The sequence below is a fragment of the Musca autumnalis genome, unplaced genomic scaffold (genome assembly GCF_047663935.1).
Source record: "Musca autumnalis isolate F117 unplaced genomic scaffold, ASM4766393v1 scaffold_5, whole genome shotgun sequence".
Taxonomy (NCBI): domain Eukaryota; kingdom Metazoa; phylum Arthropoda; class Insecta; order Diptera; family Muscidae; genus Musca; species Musca autumnalis.
Window position 1 is genome coordinate 89,076,986 of NW_027412088.1, and position 18,208 is coordinate 89,095,193.

The 18,208-nt window shown below is 39.0% G+C and overlaps 1 protein-coding gene across 3 annotated transcripts in view; it reads left to right on the forward strand.

The window, feature by feature from the left end:
• Camta (Calmodulin-binding transcription activator) overlaps positions 1-18,208 on the forward strand; it is a 283,414-nt gene that overhangs the window by 176,931 nt on the left and 88,275 nt on the right. For all 3 annotated transcript variants that reach the window (XM_073990712.1, XM_073990711.1, XM_073990710.1), the window contains one exon: positions 5,350-5,441. In XM_073990712.1, coding sequence (XP_073846813.1) covers positions 5,350-5,441 — 92 coding nt within the window. The remainder of the gene's footprint in view (positions 1-5,349; positions 5,442-18,208) is intronic.

An 18,208-nucleotide genomic window follows, 5' to 3' on the forward strand; every position in this document is an offset into this window, starting at 1 on the left:
GTTGGGATAGTAACCCACCTCTTCATAAAAAGCTCCTATGATATAAAACTCAGGGGCCTGCAGTTCGACGGATATAAAAACGTGTGGTATTCAGTTTCTTTCCAGTGCATGTAAGACTTGCTGCTAGCCAAATTCTTCAACATCAGTCTTATCTGCGGTCATACCCATGCCTCATCCGGTCATGTGACCGGCGTCTTGGTTATGAAAGTAAAACTATTCAAGTGACCTCCTAGTGATGAGTAAGAAGGATATCAGTAGACTGATCGGTGTCCTCACAGGGCATCTAGGACTACAAGCGCATCTGCACAGGATATGCTGTGCAGAGAATAGTGAATGCAGGGCATGTGGCGAGGACAACGAAACGTTGGAACACTATCTCTGTCACTGCCAGGCTTTCACAAACTTGAGAACTCAACTAATGGGAAACGACATAATTACAGGACTCGACCATATCAAGGACATCGGGTACAAAAACTTGAGGGACAACGTCAATGGGACGGAACTCCTAAACTAGCAACAACAACTTCCAGGACACATAAAATTAGAGCGCACAACAGGCCTCTTCAGGCTTAAGTGTATGTCCTTTCTATTTAAGGACATGTGGTGATCTGGAATCACCCCTCTTCTCAACCTAACCTAACCTAAAACTATTCTACGCAAAATTTGGAAAATGGGAGCATATCTTTGGTTAAAAAGTTGGGAAATTAAGTCTCCACAACGAAACGGAATGAGGCTGAAAGACTTCGCAGTGGCAATCAAACATGGACGTTGTGCCCTGCGGTATACGTCTGGCATTAGTTCCATCTTGTGTTGGTGGACAAGCTTCACATTTTACACATTGAAAGAAGACGCTACTACGAGGATAAATTGAGATTACCACAGCACGCCAGATATCACCATTGTGGCACCCGGTCTTATAATTAATGTGTCCCGGCTAACCGTCGTTTCGCTTGACCCCAACCACCTTCATATCATCGCCTCCGTTAACAGACCCTACCGTACTTAATCTCTTATCACCGTAGTTTTCTGAACCATGTAAATGCTGATTGACAAGGGTTCAAAGAATGCGTCAATCACCGCTTCACAGAGCTGCCCATTCCCTTAGATCCTCAAGTAACTGAGAGAATTTTCCGGGTCATCATCCCGGCTGCATTCGCACGGCACATACATGCTAATGGAATAACCGAAATAAGACCAAATTTCCGAGCAGAGGCAACGGGACTAGCAAAGAAAGCATGATGAGCTTCACCGTACGAATCCTTAAGACCCAAAAGTTAGGGAAATTACACATGAAGTCAACAGACTTGTACGCAACCATAAGCCGAAAAAGTGTCAAGACCACCTGAAGCATTGGCACAAGCTTAAGTAAATTGTCGGCAACGGTTAAATCACACTCGAATACGAGAAAAAACGAATGCGAAGAGGAGTGTGCTATGCCGACCTTTGCAAATCGGAATACTTCTTATGAACGTAAATAATATCGGTCTACCTCACATACAAAATTTCATTTTTTTCGCAAAAATGCTGACTATGTCAGCTCTCGGATCGTTTTGAAATTTCCACATTTACGGATAGACCTGCCGCCGCCGCTTTTACGAAGGTATAATGTTCGGGGGCAAATTTATACTGCCTCTCATAATTTTCCTAAAGCTGGAAAAAAGACCCGATTTGGTCAAAACCTTTCACCCCGTAATAGTTCTTTTCGATTTGCAACAGAATCGCCGATGGTCTATGTCGGGCCAATCTTTCGGTAACTCCTACACAAAAGTTCAAAGTTCTCCGTGGACAGGAAATATCCCTATCAAACAGAGTGGTAACGGTCCGCATTACACAAAATTCTACAACCGACTCTAGCCGGTTTTCGATCTGTCCATAGAGGAAAGTGTTAATTCTCACAGGCTCAGGGTACATATGTTCCCACAACATCTCCGAAGGGACTAGAGGGCCTTCTCTCATATCGATGAGTGCACGTCGATTCATTTTGGCTCACTGATATGGGACCTACTTTCTATCACCGAGTCCGAACGGTGTGACTTTCGACACCACTTGTACAGATGTTTTACATGCCAGAAATACTCAGGAAATGTCGCCAAAATTACAACGAGGGTATTTGTTATCGCCGAAAATGTTTATGTTCTGGCCAGAGATTGAACCGCAAACCTTCTGAGTGCACGGCGGACATACCACTGCACAATGGTGCAAATATTCGTGGGAGGTCCTATAAAGTATATATGGGGATTTCTGAGTGAAATCGGACACTTTTTCAAGATGAGGTTTTTGATTTCCTTTATTTTTCTCTGAGGTGATGCTGCTCATTTGCAAAACATTTTAGTATATTTTCAGAATTTTTGGACTAACGGTTCCAGAGATACCGCGCCTTGAAAAAGTCAAATTCTGTAAAAACTACATGCAAAGAAATACTCATAACTTCTTTAATATTGGTCCAATTTGAAAAAATCTTTTTTTGTATGTTTCCTTGTTTTATCAGCTGTTAAATAAAAAATAGAAAAAATTGCACAGTGGGCTTGGATGCAATTTTCGCGATTTAATATTTAAAATCAATTTTTAACGATGTTCGACCCCTTCGATTTTCTTTAAATTTTTTTGTATTAAACTACGTTCAATTACAAAAATTTTAAGTCCTATGTGGTAATGGGATTCGGACGATCACTATTTTTCTGAATTGTTTAATATTTGTCAGTACAAATTTTCCTTTATTTATTTAACGGCTGCTATTTTTTATTTAACGGCTGATAAAACAACAAAACATACAAAAAAATATTTTTACAAATCGGACCAATATTAAAGAAGTTATGAGTATTTCTTTGTATGTAGTTCTTACAGAATTTGACTTTTTCAAGGCGCGATATCTCTGGAACCGATAGTCCAAAAAAATCTGAAAATACACAAAAATGTTTTGCTAATGAGCAGCATCACCGCAGCAAAAAATAATGGAAATCAAAAACCTCATCTTGAAAAAGTGTCCGATTTCACTCAGAAATCCCCATATATTCTGGATCTGCATAAAATTTTAAGTCGATATGAGAATGTCCGTCCGTCTATTGAAATCAAGATACAGCTCGCAAAATTTAAGATTGAGCTTTGTAATTTGGTACAGAAGTTGCCATTACCCCTAGGATGTTTGGTATAGAAAATCGGCTATATCGGTCCACGGTTTTATATAGCCCCCATAGAACGGAACCTAAAGATTTTCGGTATTTTGAAGTTTGCGGCCTCATTATTCCACCGAAGAGGCTGAAATTTAGTATTTAGTCTTCGTTGGTGGTAAGAATAGGTCCACATCTTCATACAGAACCCATAGAAAGGTACCTCCCAATTTTCGGTATTTTAAAGGTTGTGATCTCACTATCGCATCTAAATGGCAGACATTTGCATTTTAGTCTTCTTTGGTAGTAAAGAACTTTCCACTTGAAATTTGCCGATATAGGTCCACGCCTTCATATAGCCCCCATATAACGGTACCTCCCGATTTTGAATATTTTGAAGGTTGATACCTCTCTATCGTACCGAAATGGCTGAATTTTGCTATTAAGTCTTCGTTGGGGGTATAAAACCTTCCTGTTGAAATTTGGCTGTATAGGTCCACGTTTTCGTATGACGGTACCTCCCGATTTCCGGTATTTCGATGGTTGTGGCCTCACTATCCCCCCGAAATGACTGAAATTTGGTATTAAGTCTTCGTTGGGGGTATAAAACCTTCCAGTTGAAATTTGGCGTTATAGGTCCACGTCTTCATATAGACCCGATTTTCGGTATAAAACAATCCATCTGAAATTTGTCGGTTAGGTCTACGTCTCCTTATAGCCCCCATGCAACGGTACCTCCCGATTTCCGGTATTTTGATACATGTGGCCTCAATATCCCTCCGAAATGGCTGATATTTGGTATTAAGTCTTCCTTGGGGGTATAAACATTCCAGAAGATAATTGTTGGTATAGGTCCACGTTTTCATATGTTTAATCCCCTAGAACGGTTCCTACCGAGTTTGTTAAAAATTGGTATTAAGTCCTTGCTAGAGATACAAAAAAATATAACAGATATAAAAAATCCCTTGCAAAAAATCAGACAGTATAAGTCCACGTTTTGGTTTTGTCTAGAGCTGAGGTAGACTCAGTCGCTACCAGGGTCGGCCTAAGAACCCACAAACCTTAAGTAAAATACGAGTCTTTCAATCTTTATTATACACTTTTGGTGTTTGTTAAACGAATATATGTGAGGAAAAATGATGTGATCGATTAATTGAGTTCAGTTCTGTGCTACTCGGTGGCTGTGCTAAAAGCTTGTTTAGAAGCTTGCAGCTGGCGAAAATCTTGGAGATTGCTAAGAGCATGGAGCTTGTTAAGAGGCTTGGACCCGGCGAAGAGCTTGAAGCTTGCTAAGATCGTGGAGCTTGCTAAGAGGCTTGGTGCTTGCTATGAGCTTGGAGCTTGCTAAGAGGCTTGGAGCTTGCTAAGAGCTTGGAGATTGCTAAGAGCTTGTAAATTGCTAAGTGCTTGATCGAATCGTAGCTAACGAGTATTGAGACTGTGGACTAGCCACACGTCTTGTCGTACTTTGTCGGCTGATGATCGACCACTTTGGTGAATAAAACTGAAATATACATTCGGGTGATAACACGAGGTGAATGAGAATTATGGCGGAACATTAATTGTTGTTAAATACGATGAAGTTTAATTTGTCCACTATGCCGACCGGTGTTTTGTGCAGAGAGCTGCTGGTAATGGCAGAGTGTAGGAATATTTGAATTTTGTGCTCCCTGGAGTATAGAAAGTTCGGCCGGAACGAATTTAACGACGTTCTTACATGTTTTGTTTAGAGTTAGAACACTTTTTGTTTAAAACGGCTAAATTTCTATTCGTAGTCCGTAATCTTGCCCTTGGACTCACTATAATTGTACCTCTCATTTGATGCAAATATTGATTGCATTGTTATTGACAAACTTCGTGATCCTATCTCCATTGTCTTCGATTCCTTAAACCCCTTTAAATTCAATTAATTTAAAACAATTTAAAATATAATTTTATTCCAATCAGCGACCACAAATTTTCATTTCACTTTTTAATATTCTTCGTCCTGTTTGACAACCAAAGGATACAAATTGTTTACAAATGACAAGGGATGATGGCGATGATGATGACTATGAATGAATACCAAAACATCATCAAAACAATAAAAATCCTTTAGTTTGTCAATACTTATAAATAAATATACTGTTTATAACAAAGTTGTGTTTTTATTGTTGTTGTCATTCGTATTTTCACTATAAGTATAAACATTCGTTTAATTCTAACGCCATATTTATTGTTGTTTTTATTTTTCTCTTTCCAGATGGTGATCCCATTAAACTACCAGACAATTTGGAAAGCTTGCCAAGAGCTGACAGTTTCCCGTCACAACGTCATCGTTGGAATACAAATGAGGTCAGTTTGATTTGTGCGAATTGCAAAAAAAAAAAAACTTATTTGCATTTCAATTCTATTCTGAAAAAATCTAAATAGAATTTCCCCTTAGGGCCGCTCCATTGAAAAACTAGTTGTTCTGTGTGTGTGTAATAAACTTCTCTCTAAAACGATTGCCATCAAGGAAGGATATCTTTTGAATTGCATTTAAATATCCATCCATCATCTTCATCGTTTATTCAAGGATTCGTTGTTTGTTTGTTTTATTGTCATTTTAGTTGTTGTTGTCGTTTTTATTTTTTTCGGTGCATTTACATTTCATGGATTGTTTGTTTGTGTTTGTCTTTTAACGGGTGTTTGCTGGCACAACACAACGAACTTTCTTCCTTGGCAAACGCTCTGTAATGTCTTCTTTATCCGTTAAATATTTGGACTTGGATTTTGGAGAATGTTGTAACCTTTACGGGTTTTTGTTTGGGGATATTTGTGGTGTTTTTGATGGTCCTTTCAAGATTCGTTTTTAGATGTCTTTTTTTGGGGGGATTGTATTGCTGCTCCTTGACTTCTTGATGGCATTGAGCATGACATCGCCTCGGTGTGACATGTTGTGGATTGCAGCCAAATAAAAACTGAAAACTGTAAATTTCAAAATAAAGTATGAGTTGACATTAAACATCTTTAATATGCCTGGAAGTTTAATGTTGATTCCTGGCTATGTTTACTTCATGAATGATGATGAATAGCTGAGTGTATAATGTAGTGTTAATGCGTCTTTTGACAAGTAAATGTCATCACAGTTTTGTGTTAATGGATTTTAAAGAGAACTGGTGTAATATGTAGTAAAAATATACAGCTTATGGGGATAGCATCACACGTACGGTTATTAAGCTCGACTCCAACGAGAAATTAATTAAAATTAATAGAAAAAATCTTCGCTCTAATAGGCAAAATTTTAAATTTTTTTCATTATGATAAAATGATACATTAGCAACAAAATTGCATGTTTTAGAAAATTGTATTTAAAATATTTTGGACGTAAAATAATATCTTTTTTTTGCAATTATTTATAGTTTATTGATTCAAAAATAAGAAAAGTGTCGAGATGGTTTACAACAGAAATTTTGAAAAAAAAAAATGAAAATACAAAGCACGCCATCTATATTTATAAAGTAGAAAAATGTTTGTACGTTTGTTTGTTTGATGTTTGTGGACTCAAAAACCGCTTAACCGATCTTCCAGAAAAATTCAGAGTATATCACTGCTAAAATTCAGAGTATATCACTAAATTTCTGAAATTCCGCGTTGATCCGGAGATATAGCATCAGAATCGGTGGTACCTTCAAAAAATTTCGATTTTTTATGCAAATATCTATAGAATGGTAACAGATAATGTCTCCAAATTTTGGATATGTAAAGGAATTTGGTCTAGAAATAAATTTGCCAAATTATATTGAAATCGGTTCAGATTTGGATATATGTAGCTACTATATATATTTTCTTCCGATTTCATGTATTTGATGCACCAAACACGCTATATATACCCGATTTTAATGAAAGTTGGAATATATTTTACCTTATTCGGGGTAGCGAAGCGCACCGCGTTCAGCATAGTTCGATTTTCAAAAAGATCAGCTGTATCTCACCCTTACACATAGCAATACCCCTAACTCCAAAACATACAAATTCCAGCACAGTCCCTACACCCAACAAATTGAGTACCATTTAGTACTTTTCGTATACTTATGGCAAAATAAAAATTGTAATCGTTATTCCAAATCTCAAGATTCCAGGTGTATCCGTTCATCCAATTCCAAACTGTACCATTTCGTACTCTTCGTACTCATAAGTAAGGATTTCGAAAACTACCTCAATCCTTCACTTTTACAGTAATCTTAATTCCACATTTCAGGATTCCAGCTCTATCCGTTCATACAAATCCAAATTGTACCAAATTTAGTACTTTTCGTACCCATAAATACAAATTTTCAAAACTACCTCAGTGCTATGTTCAAACAATAAGCTTAATTCCGAATTTCAGGATTCCAGACATATCCGATCACTCTAATTCAAATTTGGTACCATTTGGTACTATTCGTAGCCAAAGTACGATTTTCTAAACCTACTTCTATCAACACTCCAACATCAATTTTAATTCCGAATTTCACGATTCCAAATGTATCCTATCACTGAAATCCAAATTGTACCAAATTTAGTACCATTTAGTACTTTTCCTACTAATAAATAAAAATTTCCAAAACTTTATCAATCCTACACTCCAACAGTAATCCTTATACCAAATCTCGGGATTCCAGCTATATCCGTTCACCCAAATCCAAATTGTACCAAATTTGGTACCATTTAGTACTATTCGTACCCATGAGTATGAATTTCCACAACTACCTCAATCCTACACGCCAACAGTAATCTTAATTCCAAATTTCAAGTTTACAGCTGCATCCGATCACCGTAATCCAAATTGGGCTGGAGCGCACAACAACTCTCGATTTGGTCCAAAATTTGGTTTTCGTAATATTTTGTCCAAACTTTGTTTAAGATCGAAAATGAGCCATATATCGGTTCTCTCCTTCGGGTACTTTCCCCACAAAAGTTCTAAAATGTTCGAAAAATTTGTGCGATAACTCTTAAAGGGAGTAACCTATTTGGTCCATACTTTGCACATCGTGAAATTTCTACCAGACTTAGATGATATTCCAATATGGACTCTATCGGTCCATTCTTTCGGGTACCTCCCACAAAATTTCGAATAGCTTTGATTTTTGTTGCAACAACTTGTATTCGCTTCTCCCATTACGACGGTACAAGTCTTATCAGGGGCAAGTCCACCTTTCCTGAGAAAATGGTCCGAAAGGTGTAAAAATCCCATATGTCACCATGTGTAGTATTTGTAGCGCACAATAACTCTCGTCGGAATCTACCGATTCGGTGTATAATCGTAATATTTTGACCATCGTAATATTATTAAGTTCGAAGATGAGCCATATTTTCCCATTCCTTTAGGTACCTCCTCCACAGGGACGTAGTCAGAAATGCATCTCGACACCATTTCGGGGGGCCTAAGGAACAAAATTTGATGTTTCGGCTACATCGGTGCTCCCCTAGAAAAGTTCGAAATTGTTCGAAAAATGTTTGTGCACGATAACTCCTCGACATTTCCATGTCCATATTTTGCATATCGTAATATTTCTACGAGAGGTCAGATTCGAATATGGGCTATATACATATCGTCACCATAAATGCCCGAAGACGTAACCCACAAAACCAAAACTTTACAGGAGAAGCAAAAAACGTTATAAAATTAAAAACTGTTTTACGGAATATTAATCTTATGAAGGCAAGTATATGGGATATTATCGATCATATACGAAGGGGAATAAGTAGTGAAACCAAAACAGCGGAATTGCTTAGTTTTGAGATCCTCCATTACAGCAAAATCTGCAATATTATCCCATTTTCCGAAATGCCATTTCTTGAATAGGATCGTTGTTTTTGAACGTAGAAGCTTGAAATATTGGCCAGAGCATGTATTTAAGCTTTATGCATCAGATTTCGTCAAAAAACGAATTTCGATCTTCATGTCGGTTACGTCTTCGGGCATTTTTGGTGACGATATACTATATGTATGTCAACTCCTTCACGTACCTCCCACACAAAATTTCGGAAGAAATGCAGTTTAAGACCTGCTTTTGTATCGCTTTTATCTTTCTTATACAACTTGTATTCGCTGCACCCATTACGACTTCGCAAGATTTTTTAAGGGGCAAGTCCATACTTTCTATGACACCATGCAAACGATTAATCTCGGACGGATCAGCCGATACAGTCCAAAATTTAGCCCTCGTAATATTTTGTCCAAAATAAGTTTAAGTGTGAAGATGGACACTGTCGGTGCGCACCTCTTCTTAAAAGCTAAAAAGTTTCACTAAAATAGTACGGGCTAGTACGTTCAACATATAGAACAGAGCAACCGTCCAAACTTTGGATATCCCAATATTTTGTCCAAATGTAGTTTTACTTCAGAAATTGTCGATATCGGTCTTCTCATCCCCACAAAATGTCAACATTTTTGTTTAAGTCCACTTTAAGGGTCTTCGAACCCTTTGGGAAATTATACCGATACTACCCCTTGTGGTCCTGTTTAAGCGATATTATGTTTTTCGTGGGCAAGACCATGCTTCCTGACATCGTGACCCAAAACCTCGAAGTTATACGGTGTCCAACTGAGGTGATTGGTGGGTACAATATCTAACGAAAGGAATGACTCTCAAAATATAATCCACTTCCAAAATGGACTATGCCAGTACATCCTCCGCAACACTTTTGAGCTTCAAACCAAATATATTTTTGTCGGCAAGTTCATACTTCTAAAAACGGCCACAAAATCTGCGTAGCCGGTATTCGATATTGTCAATAGATGAAAGTTACAATTTACGCAGGCTGAGCGTAGCCGACAGATACTGTTGTTGTTGTAACAGTGTTTATTATTATGTTTGTATGTTCGTTCTTCTGTTCAATCTGGCTCTGGGTCTATCTCCAGTTCCAGGAAACCGTTGGGATGTAGACGCAGATCCACTGCAGTTAGATGAGTAGGTTTGGCGGGACAGTTGAAAAGGTGCTTCCATGTCGCAATATCCCGATCGTAGTTGAGCCAAAGTTGCTCTGGTTTTTTGTTTGATACTTTTTTACTTGTTTTGTTTAATTTGGCTCTGGGTCTATCTCAGGTTCTAGGAATGTGGCTGGTTCGATGGGATGTAGGACCACCCTGCCCAGTTTTTAGACTTCGGCAAGATGTTGGTGGCTAGCGAAACGTTGAAAACTTTAATGAGAGATTCGACTCCCGGCACATCCAGCTGTTTCAGCATTACAATGGAGATTCCGTCAGAACACAACGCTTAGGATGATTTAGTGTTCATAATGGCATTCGCAACAACATCCATTGTAAATTGTGGTGGTTCCTAATGCGACATAGTATTCTTATCGGTCATTGCGATTAAAATTACTTGCGCACCCCTTCCAATTAATCAGCGTTACGTCACCAAACGTGAATGAGTTCCCATATTCATCCTTCCCAGTGTTCGAGAGTGACATAACCGTTGACCACAATTCACAATTCCTGTTAACTTCCAGTGTCAGTTCCCTGATTTGGGTCATTGGGGTTGACACGACGAAGCTCTTCACGCTCATGTGCGAATCCCGTCGCTTTTGCTGGAAAATTTGGTCTGATCTGGTGTATTCGTATATGGTGAGCGGCTACCCTATTGATTGTGTCTTGGAACGTCCTTACCCGAACATCATATCTCTGAAGTAGTGATTAGTGAACTCTCTGAAACTCGGCCAATTAGCATTCCCATGATTGATGAAAGGGCGGCATTAAGAGGTGACGAAATCGAACGGTCTGCTGATGGAGACAGTTGTAGGGAGATGGTCTGATTCAAGAGAAACGACGGTTACGTCAGTTTTTACACCAGGTGACACGATGGTTATGTCAGGCGAACAGTAACACTCTCCGCAAATTCTAGTAAGGGCGTCATCATTGAACATGCAAAACGTAGAGCTATCAATCTGCTCAGCCAGCACTATGCACCTCTTGTCGTTTCCGAGGACCGAATGTCACAACTCAGGATGAGCATTAAGTCCCTCAAAACCAGACCTTCCAAAGCGGGCTTATGTTGGGCCTATAATCAGGAATAAAGCTTTTTATCGTCGTTGTATACTTTAAACAACTCTGCCTCGCAGGGGCATCCCTTAAAAAAAAGGGATGACGGGCTTAACGACCCCGCGGACCCTATGTGAATCCTTAGAGCGTCTGTTTCGAAGCGAGCGGCTCTAGGGTCAGCGTCTGTACTCCCAGGTTAGGGGCGGCTGTATTATACCTAAGGCGTCGGTTCCTCATGTCAGAGGCGGCCTTTTCGAACTACAATTGCCGGTCTGGAGGCAACAAGCTGGCAGCCCCAGCATCAGAATAGGATGCAATAGACCAATCACCTATTCATCTGAAAACTTCATGATTTACGAAACAGAAACAAATACAAATAATACTACGGATCAAAATCTGATGACGAAACCTGCTAAACGAAAAAGGACATGCTTTGCACAATGGAACGTTAGAACCCTAAACGATTGCACCCGGCTGGCTCAACTTGAGAAACAGATAGACAAATTTAACATCGACGTCATTGGGGTGAGTGAGATGATATGGACGGACAGCAACCAAACAACTTCTGCAAATGGCAACTTAATCATCCACAGTGGAAAAAGGTGTGGGAATAATAATAGCCAAACGAATGAAAAATGCCCTTATATCATGGTGTCCCGTTAATGACAGGATCATAACTGCCCGATTAAGTAGTGCTATTAAAAAAACTTACATCACAATCATACAATGCTATGCGCCTACGGAGGAAGCCGATGATACCGATAAGGACGTGTTCTATGAGCAATTGACCAAAATATGCAACTCTACAGCCAGAAAAGACGTAATGGTATTAATGGGCGACTTCAATGCGAAAGTAGGGTGCGCGAACATGGGGCTGCACCACGTCATGGGTACACATGGGCTAGGCATCAGGAATAACAACGGCGAGCGTTTAGTGAATCTGTGCCAGACATTTGAGTTGATAATAGGTGGAACGATATTCCCACATAAGGATATACACAAGTACACATGGACCTCCCCTAATGGAAAGACGAGAAACCAAATAGATCACATTTGTATAAGTAAAAGGTGGAGGACAAGCCTGTTAGATGTGCGTACAAAGAGAGCCGCGGACATCGATAGCGACCACGAATTGCTCACTGCAAAAATACAAATTAAACTAAGAGCCCACAGGAACTCGCACAAAAACAAAAAAACTAAACGATGGGACACTGGCAAACTCAAGCGGCCAGAAACATTAACGGAATTCAGCACAAATATGAAGGAACGTATCCTAAATAACATACCAGAAACGTGGGAAGAAACCGGAGCTTTAGTAAACGAAATTGCAATGGAAACACTTGGACCCAGCCAAAAGTCAAACAGAAAACCATGGATAAGCGAAGAAACCTGGATTTTGATAAAACAAAGAAATGAAAAGAAAGCGCGGGTGAACGAGGACAGTTCACAAAAACCTCAATACAACGCGATTGCTAAAGCTGTTAAGCGATCGGCAAGAAAAGATATGAGAAAGTATATGGAAAATTTGGCAAAAGAAGCAGAAGCCGCTGCGGGTGCAAACAACACAAGAGAATTGCATCAACTTATAAATAAAATCAACAATAAAAAACAAAATACACATCAACCAGTGCGGGACAGAGATGGAACTCTACTGACAACTCCAGAAGCGCAACTCAACAGATGGAGGGAATATTTTGAAGGACTTACGAATACCGAAGATGCTGACGAACCCACTGCGTTTGAAAATGTTAATGACACAGAAAGAAGCGAGGAAGTCAATGCTGAAGCCCCGACCAAAGAGGAAGTAATGGTAGCTATTGCTAAACTAAAGAAAAATAAAGCAGCCGGAGAGGACAACATACCCCCAGAACTACTCTTAGCGGACATTGAAGTGACCGCTAACATCATCCACTCCTACACCTCAAAATTTTGGAGCGAGGAATACGTGGACGCTGCATGGACAAAAGGAATAATTGTCAAAATCCCGAAAAAAGACGACCTTCGTTCTTGCGAAAACTGGAGAGGAATCACACTGCTAAACAGCGTATACAAAGTACTAGCAACAGTAATCCTGACTAGACTAGCTAACGTCGAAGACAAGCTTAGAGATGAGCAGGCTGGTTTTCGCCCACACCGCAGCTGCCTAGATCAATCAAACACGTTAAGAGTAATTATCGAGCAGTCTGTGGAATGGCGGTCACCCTTATACTTGCTCTTCGTCGACTTTAAAAAGGCCTTCGACACTATCAAAAGAGCAGCTATATGGAGATCGCTAGAAAAACGGGGTATTCCGAACAAATTAATAGCAATAATAAAGGCTATGTACGCCAACGCCGACTTACAAGTACTTCATAATGGGACACTAAGTATCCCATTCAAAACAAACGTTGGTGTACGTCAAGGTTGTCCATTATCACCACTACTTTTTGCAATAGTGTTGGATGACATAATGTTACAGTTGTGCCGGAAGAGGCGAGGCATAACATGGGGTCTGAATAGGCAGCTCGAGGACCTAGCATATGCAGATGATATCTGTCTACTGTCACACAAGGCCTGCGACATGCAGGACAAAATAAATGATCTAGTTCGACTAGCAAGAGAAGTTGGACTAGAAATCAACATTAAAAAAACGTATGCAATGCGACTTAACAACCGCAACGACGATGCGATCAAAATTGACAATCAACCGATTCCTTACGTTGAATCATTTTGCTATTTAGGAAGCATTGTGAACATAGCTGGCAGTATCGATGAAGATGTCTCAAACAGACTTAATAAGGCAAGAAGCGCATTTGGTCGGCTGAGAAAAACGTGGAAAAACACACAGATAACAAGAGCTACGAAGTTGAGAATTTTCAAAGCTTGCGTAAAATCTACATTGTTATATGGCAGCGAAACTTGGTTCTATAACGAGCAAATTATACAGAGACTTCAGACTTTTATCAACAAAAGTCTCCGAATCATATGTGGTATATTTTGGCCAAATACTATTTCTAATGAATGCTTATGGAGATTAGCCGATGAAACACCTATTGCAATGCAGATAAAAAGAAAGAAATGGAACTGGATTGGCCACACTTTGAGGAAGACGCATAATACAATCTCGAGAATGGCCCTAGATTGGAATCCGCAGGGCAGTAGAAGACCGGGTCGCCCAAAAATGTCCTGGAGAAGAACAGTACTCAAGGAATTGGCAAATATCGATAAATCATGGGATTATATAAAAACAATTGTGCATAATAGATCATTGTATAAATGTATTGTTGATGCCCTATGCTCCCACGAGGAATAAATAAAGGAAAAAAAAAAAAAAACTCTGCCTCGACTTTTCTACACCTGACTGCTAATTGCATACATTTCATGTATGGGTCATTAGAGTCAGGCTCAAGCGATATAGGTCTGTATTGAACATACTTGTACAATAGGAAAGCTAATACCCCACCTCCACTTCTGGTGCGATCCTTCCTAAGTACGTTGTAACCATCACAACTCTGCAAGCTGCAGTTGTTGTTGAGCTTTGTTTTCGGCACCGTCACGACACTAATCTTCTTCCGAATCATAAAATTTATTATTTTTTCGATCTCTCCTTGGAGTCCAATTTAATTTGCAAAAAGGACGCATTTTCAGGGATTGGAACAACAAAGGCTGGTGTAAAGTGCTGCGAGGGCGTCTGCTGTTTGAGAGACTGCAAGTGAGTCTCGTAATCTGATGATGACTACGATGACTAACCGGAGGCTGTGAAAACCTAGTCGCTGCAGAAACCTAGTCGTTCCCGTTGTCCCTCACATGGTCTTATGAATACGCAGGATGTTGGAGTGCAGTGTAGGATTGTGGTTCTTAGGATCATTTCTCCCTGAACTTTTCAACCATAATGAGATTCGGGATGTGGTCCCATTCAAATGGCACAAGTGGCGTGCTGACTATGCTAATGTCGGGGAAGCTGAAACAACGGACGGTGAAAGTCCCTATTGGAAAGTCCCTACTTTTCGGCAAGATGAGTCGATTTGGTCTACAATGTGATTGCCACAAGGATCGGTTCATGGGGGACATTGAATTCGCCAAGTACCAAGAGATGGGATATCAGAGGTTGATAACACTGTACAACAAAATCGAACTTTTTTTAAAATTACTGATACGATCACATTTTATAGGAGTTTTTAAACGTTTTTGAAAAAAGGGACCAAAAAGACCCCTTTAGTGGCTCGCATGAGGGTTAATTTTTTTCATAAAAAGATACCCCGCATTTTTGCCCGTAATATTGCCAAAGACACTTTATACCTAAAATGCAAGGATTCCAAGGAATCTGATGTCGAATATTTCAAAACCTGTAAAATGAGCGGAACTTGCCATGCCTATTTATGTTACTTCCCGACGTAAACTTTCAAGACGCCGATACACGTGTCTTCTTTTTTTTCGGCCCTCTTTCATAATCTGGTCGAATTATCTTGTAATTATTTTTTGTGTTGTACAGGGTAACCTATTCCAAGGCTGTTGACAGATTGGCGGTGGTGTAAATGAGATCTGGTAGTTGGGATATTGATGAGTATGATGTTAATATTACTGTTTCGAGGAATCGGAATGACTGGAGACTGTGCAGGAGTTATGATAGATTTGATTTTGAGTTGTTAGTTGCGCTTCAATGACGGAGGAATGGGCGCTGCTGTGTTAGTTGAACAGCAGCCTACCACAAAATCCCCATTCCACGGTCTTTCTGAATGTAGGTAGGTTATTGCATCGGATTGGATGTCCCTGTGATTGGACAAGTTTGTGCGCATATGGTACCACTCATGAACTAGAGATGGGCCCGTCCCTTAAAAAATTGGGCACGGACATGCACTAACAAAGGCCAAAATCTTTACGCATTCGATTATTCAATTTTAGTGTTCAATGCGTGTCACGATCGTACTTTAGTCACGATTTTTTTACGGGTCCAGGAGATGGGCTCGAAAGTGATTTGCCTTGAAATGCTCAAAGGTCATCCATCTGTCAAAGAGGGCATATTCTTTACTCTACTGATTTAAACCGCATGCAAAATATTATTCGTTTTTCAATTGGGCCTCTGCCATCCGAGTTGAATATAAACTATGTAACTTTTGATGTTTGAGTTAAAGAATACCTAATTAATATTGCACATCATCTGATGTTGATCTAAAAAATCAAATAGAATAGTTATTTTCGCGATAAATATACAAAGCGTTCTATTGTTTGGTAAATAACCGCATAAAAGTTTAAAACTTTTCTCAAAACGTGTAATCTATGTCCACCAAAAAAGGCAGGACAAAGAATCAAATCAACAAACTACTATTGTCATTGTTTGTTGTTATTGTTGTTAATTAATTAAATGAAATAAAACAAAAACAAAACTTTTGTTCTATTTTTTGTCGACGAACGCTTGCTTGATCCCGTGAATATTTGCATTCCTTGTTATTCAGTTTACTTGCGCTATATAACAACGCGAACTCTACAAATTATTTACATTTAAAATTGTTATTCTCGTTTATTTTTGTGACAACTATAACTTTTAATATTAACCTTTGTGGTGGCCTTTTGTGTGTTACGTTTCGCATCTTTATGGACCCGTTGGTCTTCCCTATCCTTCAAGGCATTTAAATTCCAAAAATTAAAACTATGTGGTTAGCCGCACACAAACACATTGACATATGGTTCTGGTTTAAGGTGTGTATACTTGTGTGTGTGTGTGTGTTGGATTTTGTGTTAAACCAAATTGCCGGTAAAAATGTATCTCGAACTTAACCCATGGCGAAAACCTCCATACCTCCAATGGATGGAAGGATGTTCGGACTGTTGGTTGCTGCTAAAGTGGACAGACACATTGTGGTCTTCTGTGGCTCTATGGGACAGTGCGAATTTACGTTGTACAGGACATTACCGAGCTTTTCGGAGTGAGAAATGATTTTTGCTTCTTCGCAATTGTTGTTGTTGCTTGTTACACGACCAAAATAAACGTGCGTAATTTTATTTATGTAACATATTTGGTGGTAAAAATTACATTCATTCATTTCGACCAGAATACTTGCTTGCTCCGGTGGTCGATGATATTTAACCAAAGCAAATAGCTGACCGTGAATGACAGTGGATTCTATCCATAATATTTCTTCAAGGATTATTACAGTATTAAAATGGTGTTTCAGTATTAACCTGGACATTTTTATACCCTCCACCATAGGATGGGGGTATATTAAGTTTGTCACTACGTTTGTAACTACTCGAAATAATCATTGTAGACCCCACAAAGTATATATATTCTTGATCATCGTGCAATTCTACATCGATATATTCGTATAGCCCCCATACAATATGACGCGTGACGCGTCGTCGTTTTAAGGAATTTTTAAGATATTTGGCCCATTTTACCACCGAATCGGTTGTACTTTGGTACTTTGTGTCTCCAGAGGCCAAAAAATATTCCTACCAAAGTTGGGTTATATAGATCCACGTTTTGGTATAGCCCCCACATAAGGCCCCTTATAAAGTACGCGTCATTTTAATATATTTTGAATGTATTAGACCCATTTGACCAAAGCATCGGTTGTAACTTTGTATTTTGTGTTTCCAGAGGCTAAGAAATATTTCTACCATATAATGTTTATATACATAGGTCCACGTGTTGATATAGCCCCCATAATACAATATCTCCTGATTTTCGATATTTTGAACGTTTTAGCCTCATTATCACACCGAGATGGCTGAAATTTGGTATTTAGTCTTCTTTAGGCGTATAAAACTTTCCCCCAGAAATTTGTAGGTATAGGTCCACGCCATCGTATAGCCCCCATAGAACTGTACCTTCCGAATTTCGGTATTTTGAAGGTTGTGGCCACATTAATCCACCGAAATGGCTGAAATTTGTGGTGGAGGGTATAAAAAGTTCGGCCCGACCGAACTTAACGCTTTTCTTACTTGTTAAACTATATTTGGATTTTTAAAACAATATTTTTTCAAGATTTTTTTTTAAAGATTTTTTGAAGCATGGATTTTGTTAAAGAATATTTTTTCAAAAAAATTTTGAAGCGTGGATTTTTTAAAAAATATTTTTTCAAGTGTTTTTTGAAGAATATTTTTTATGAATTTATGAAAGAATATTTTTTTGAAG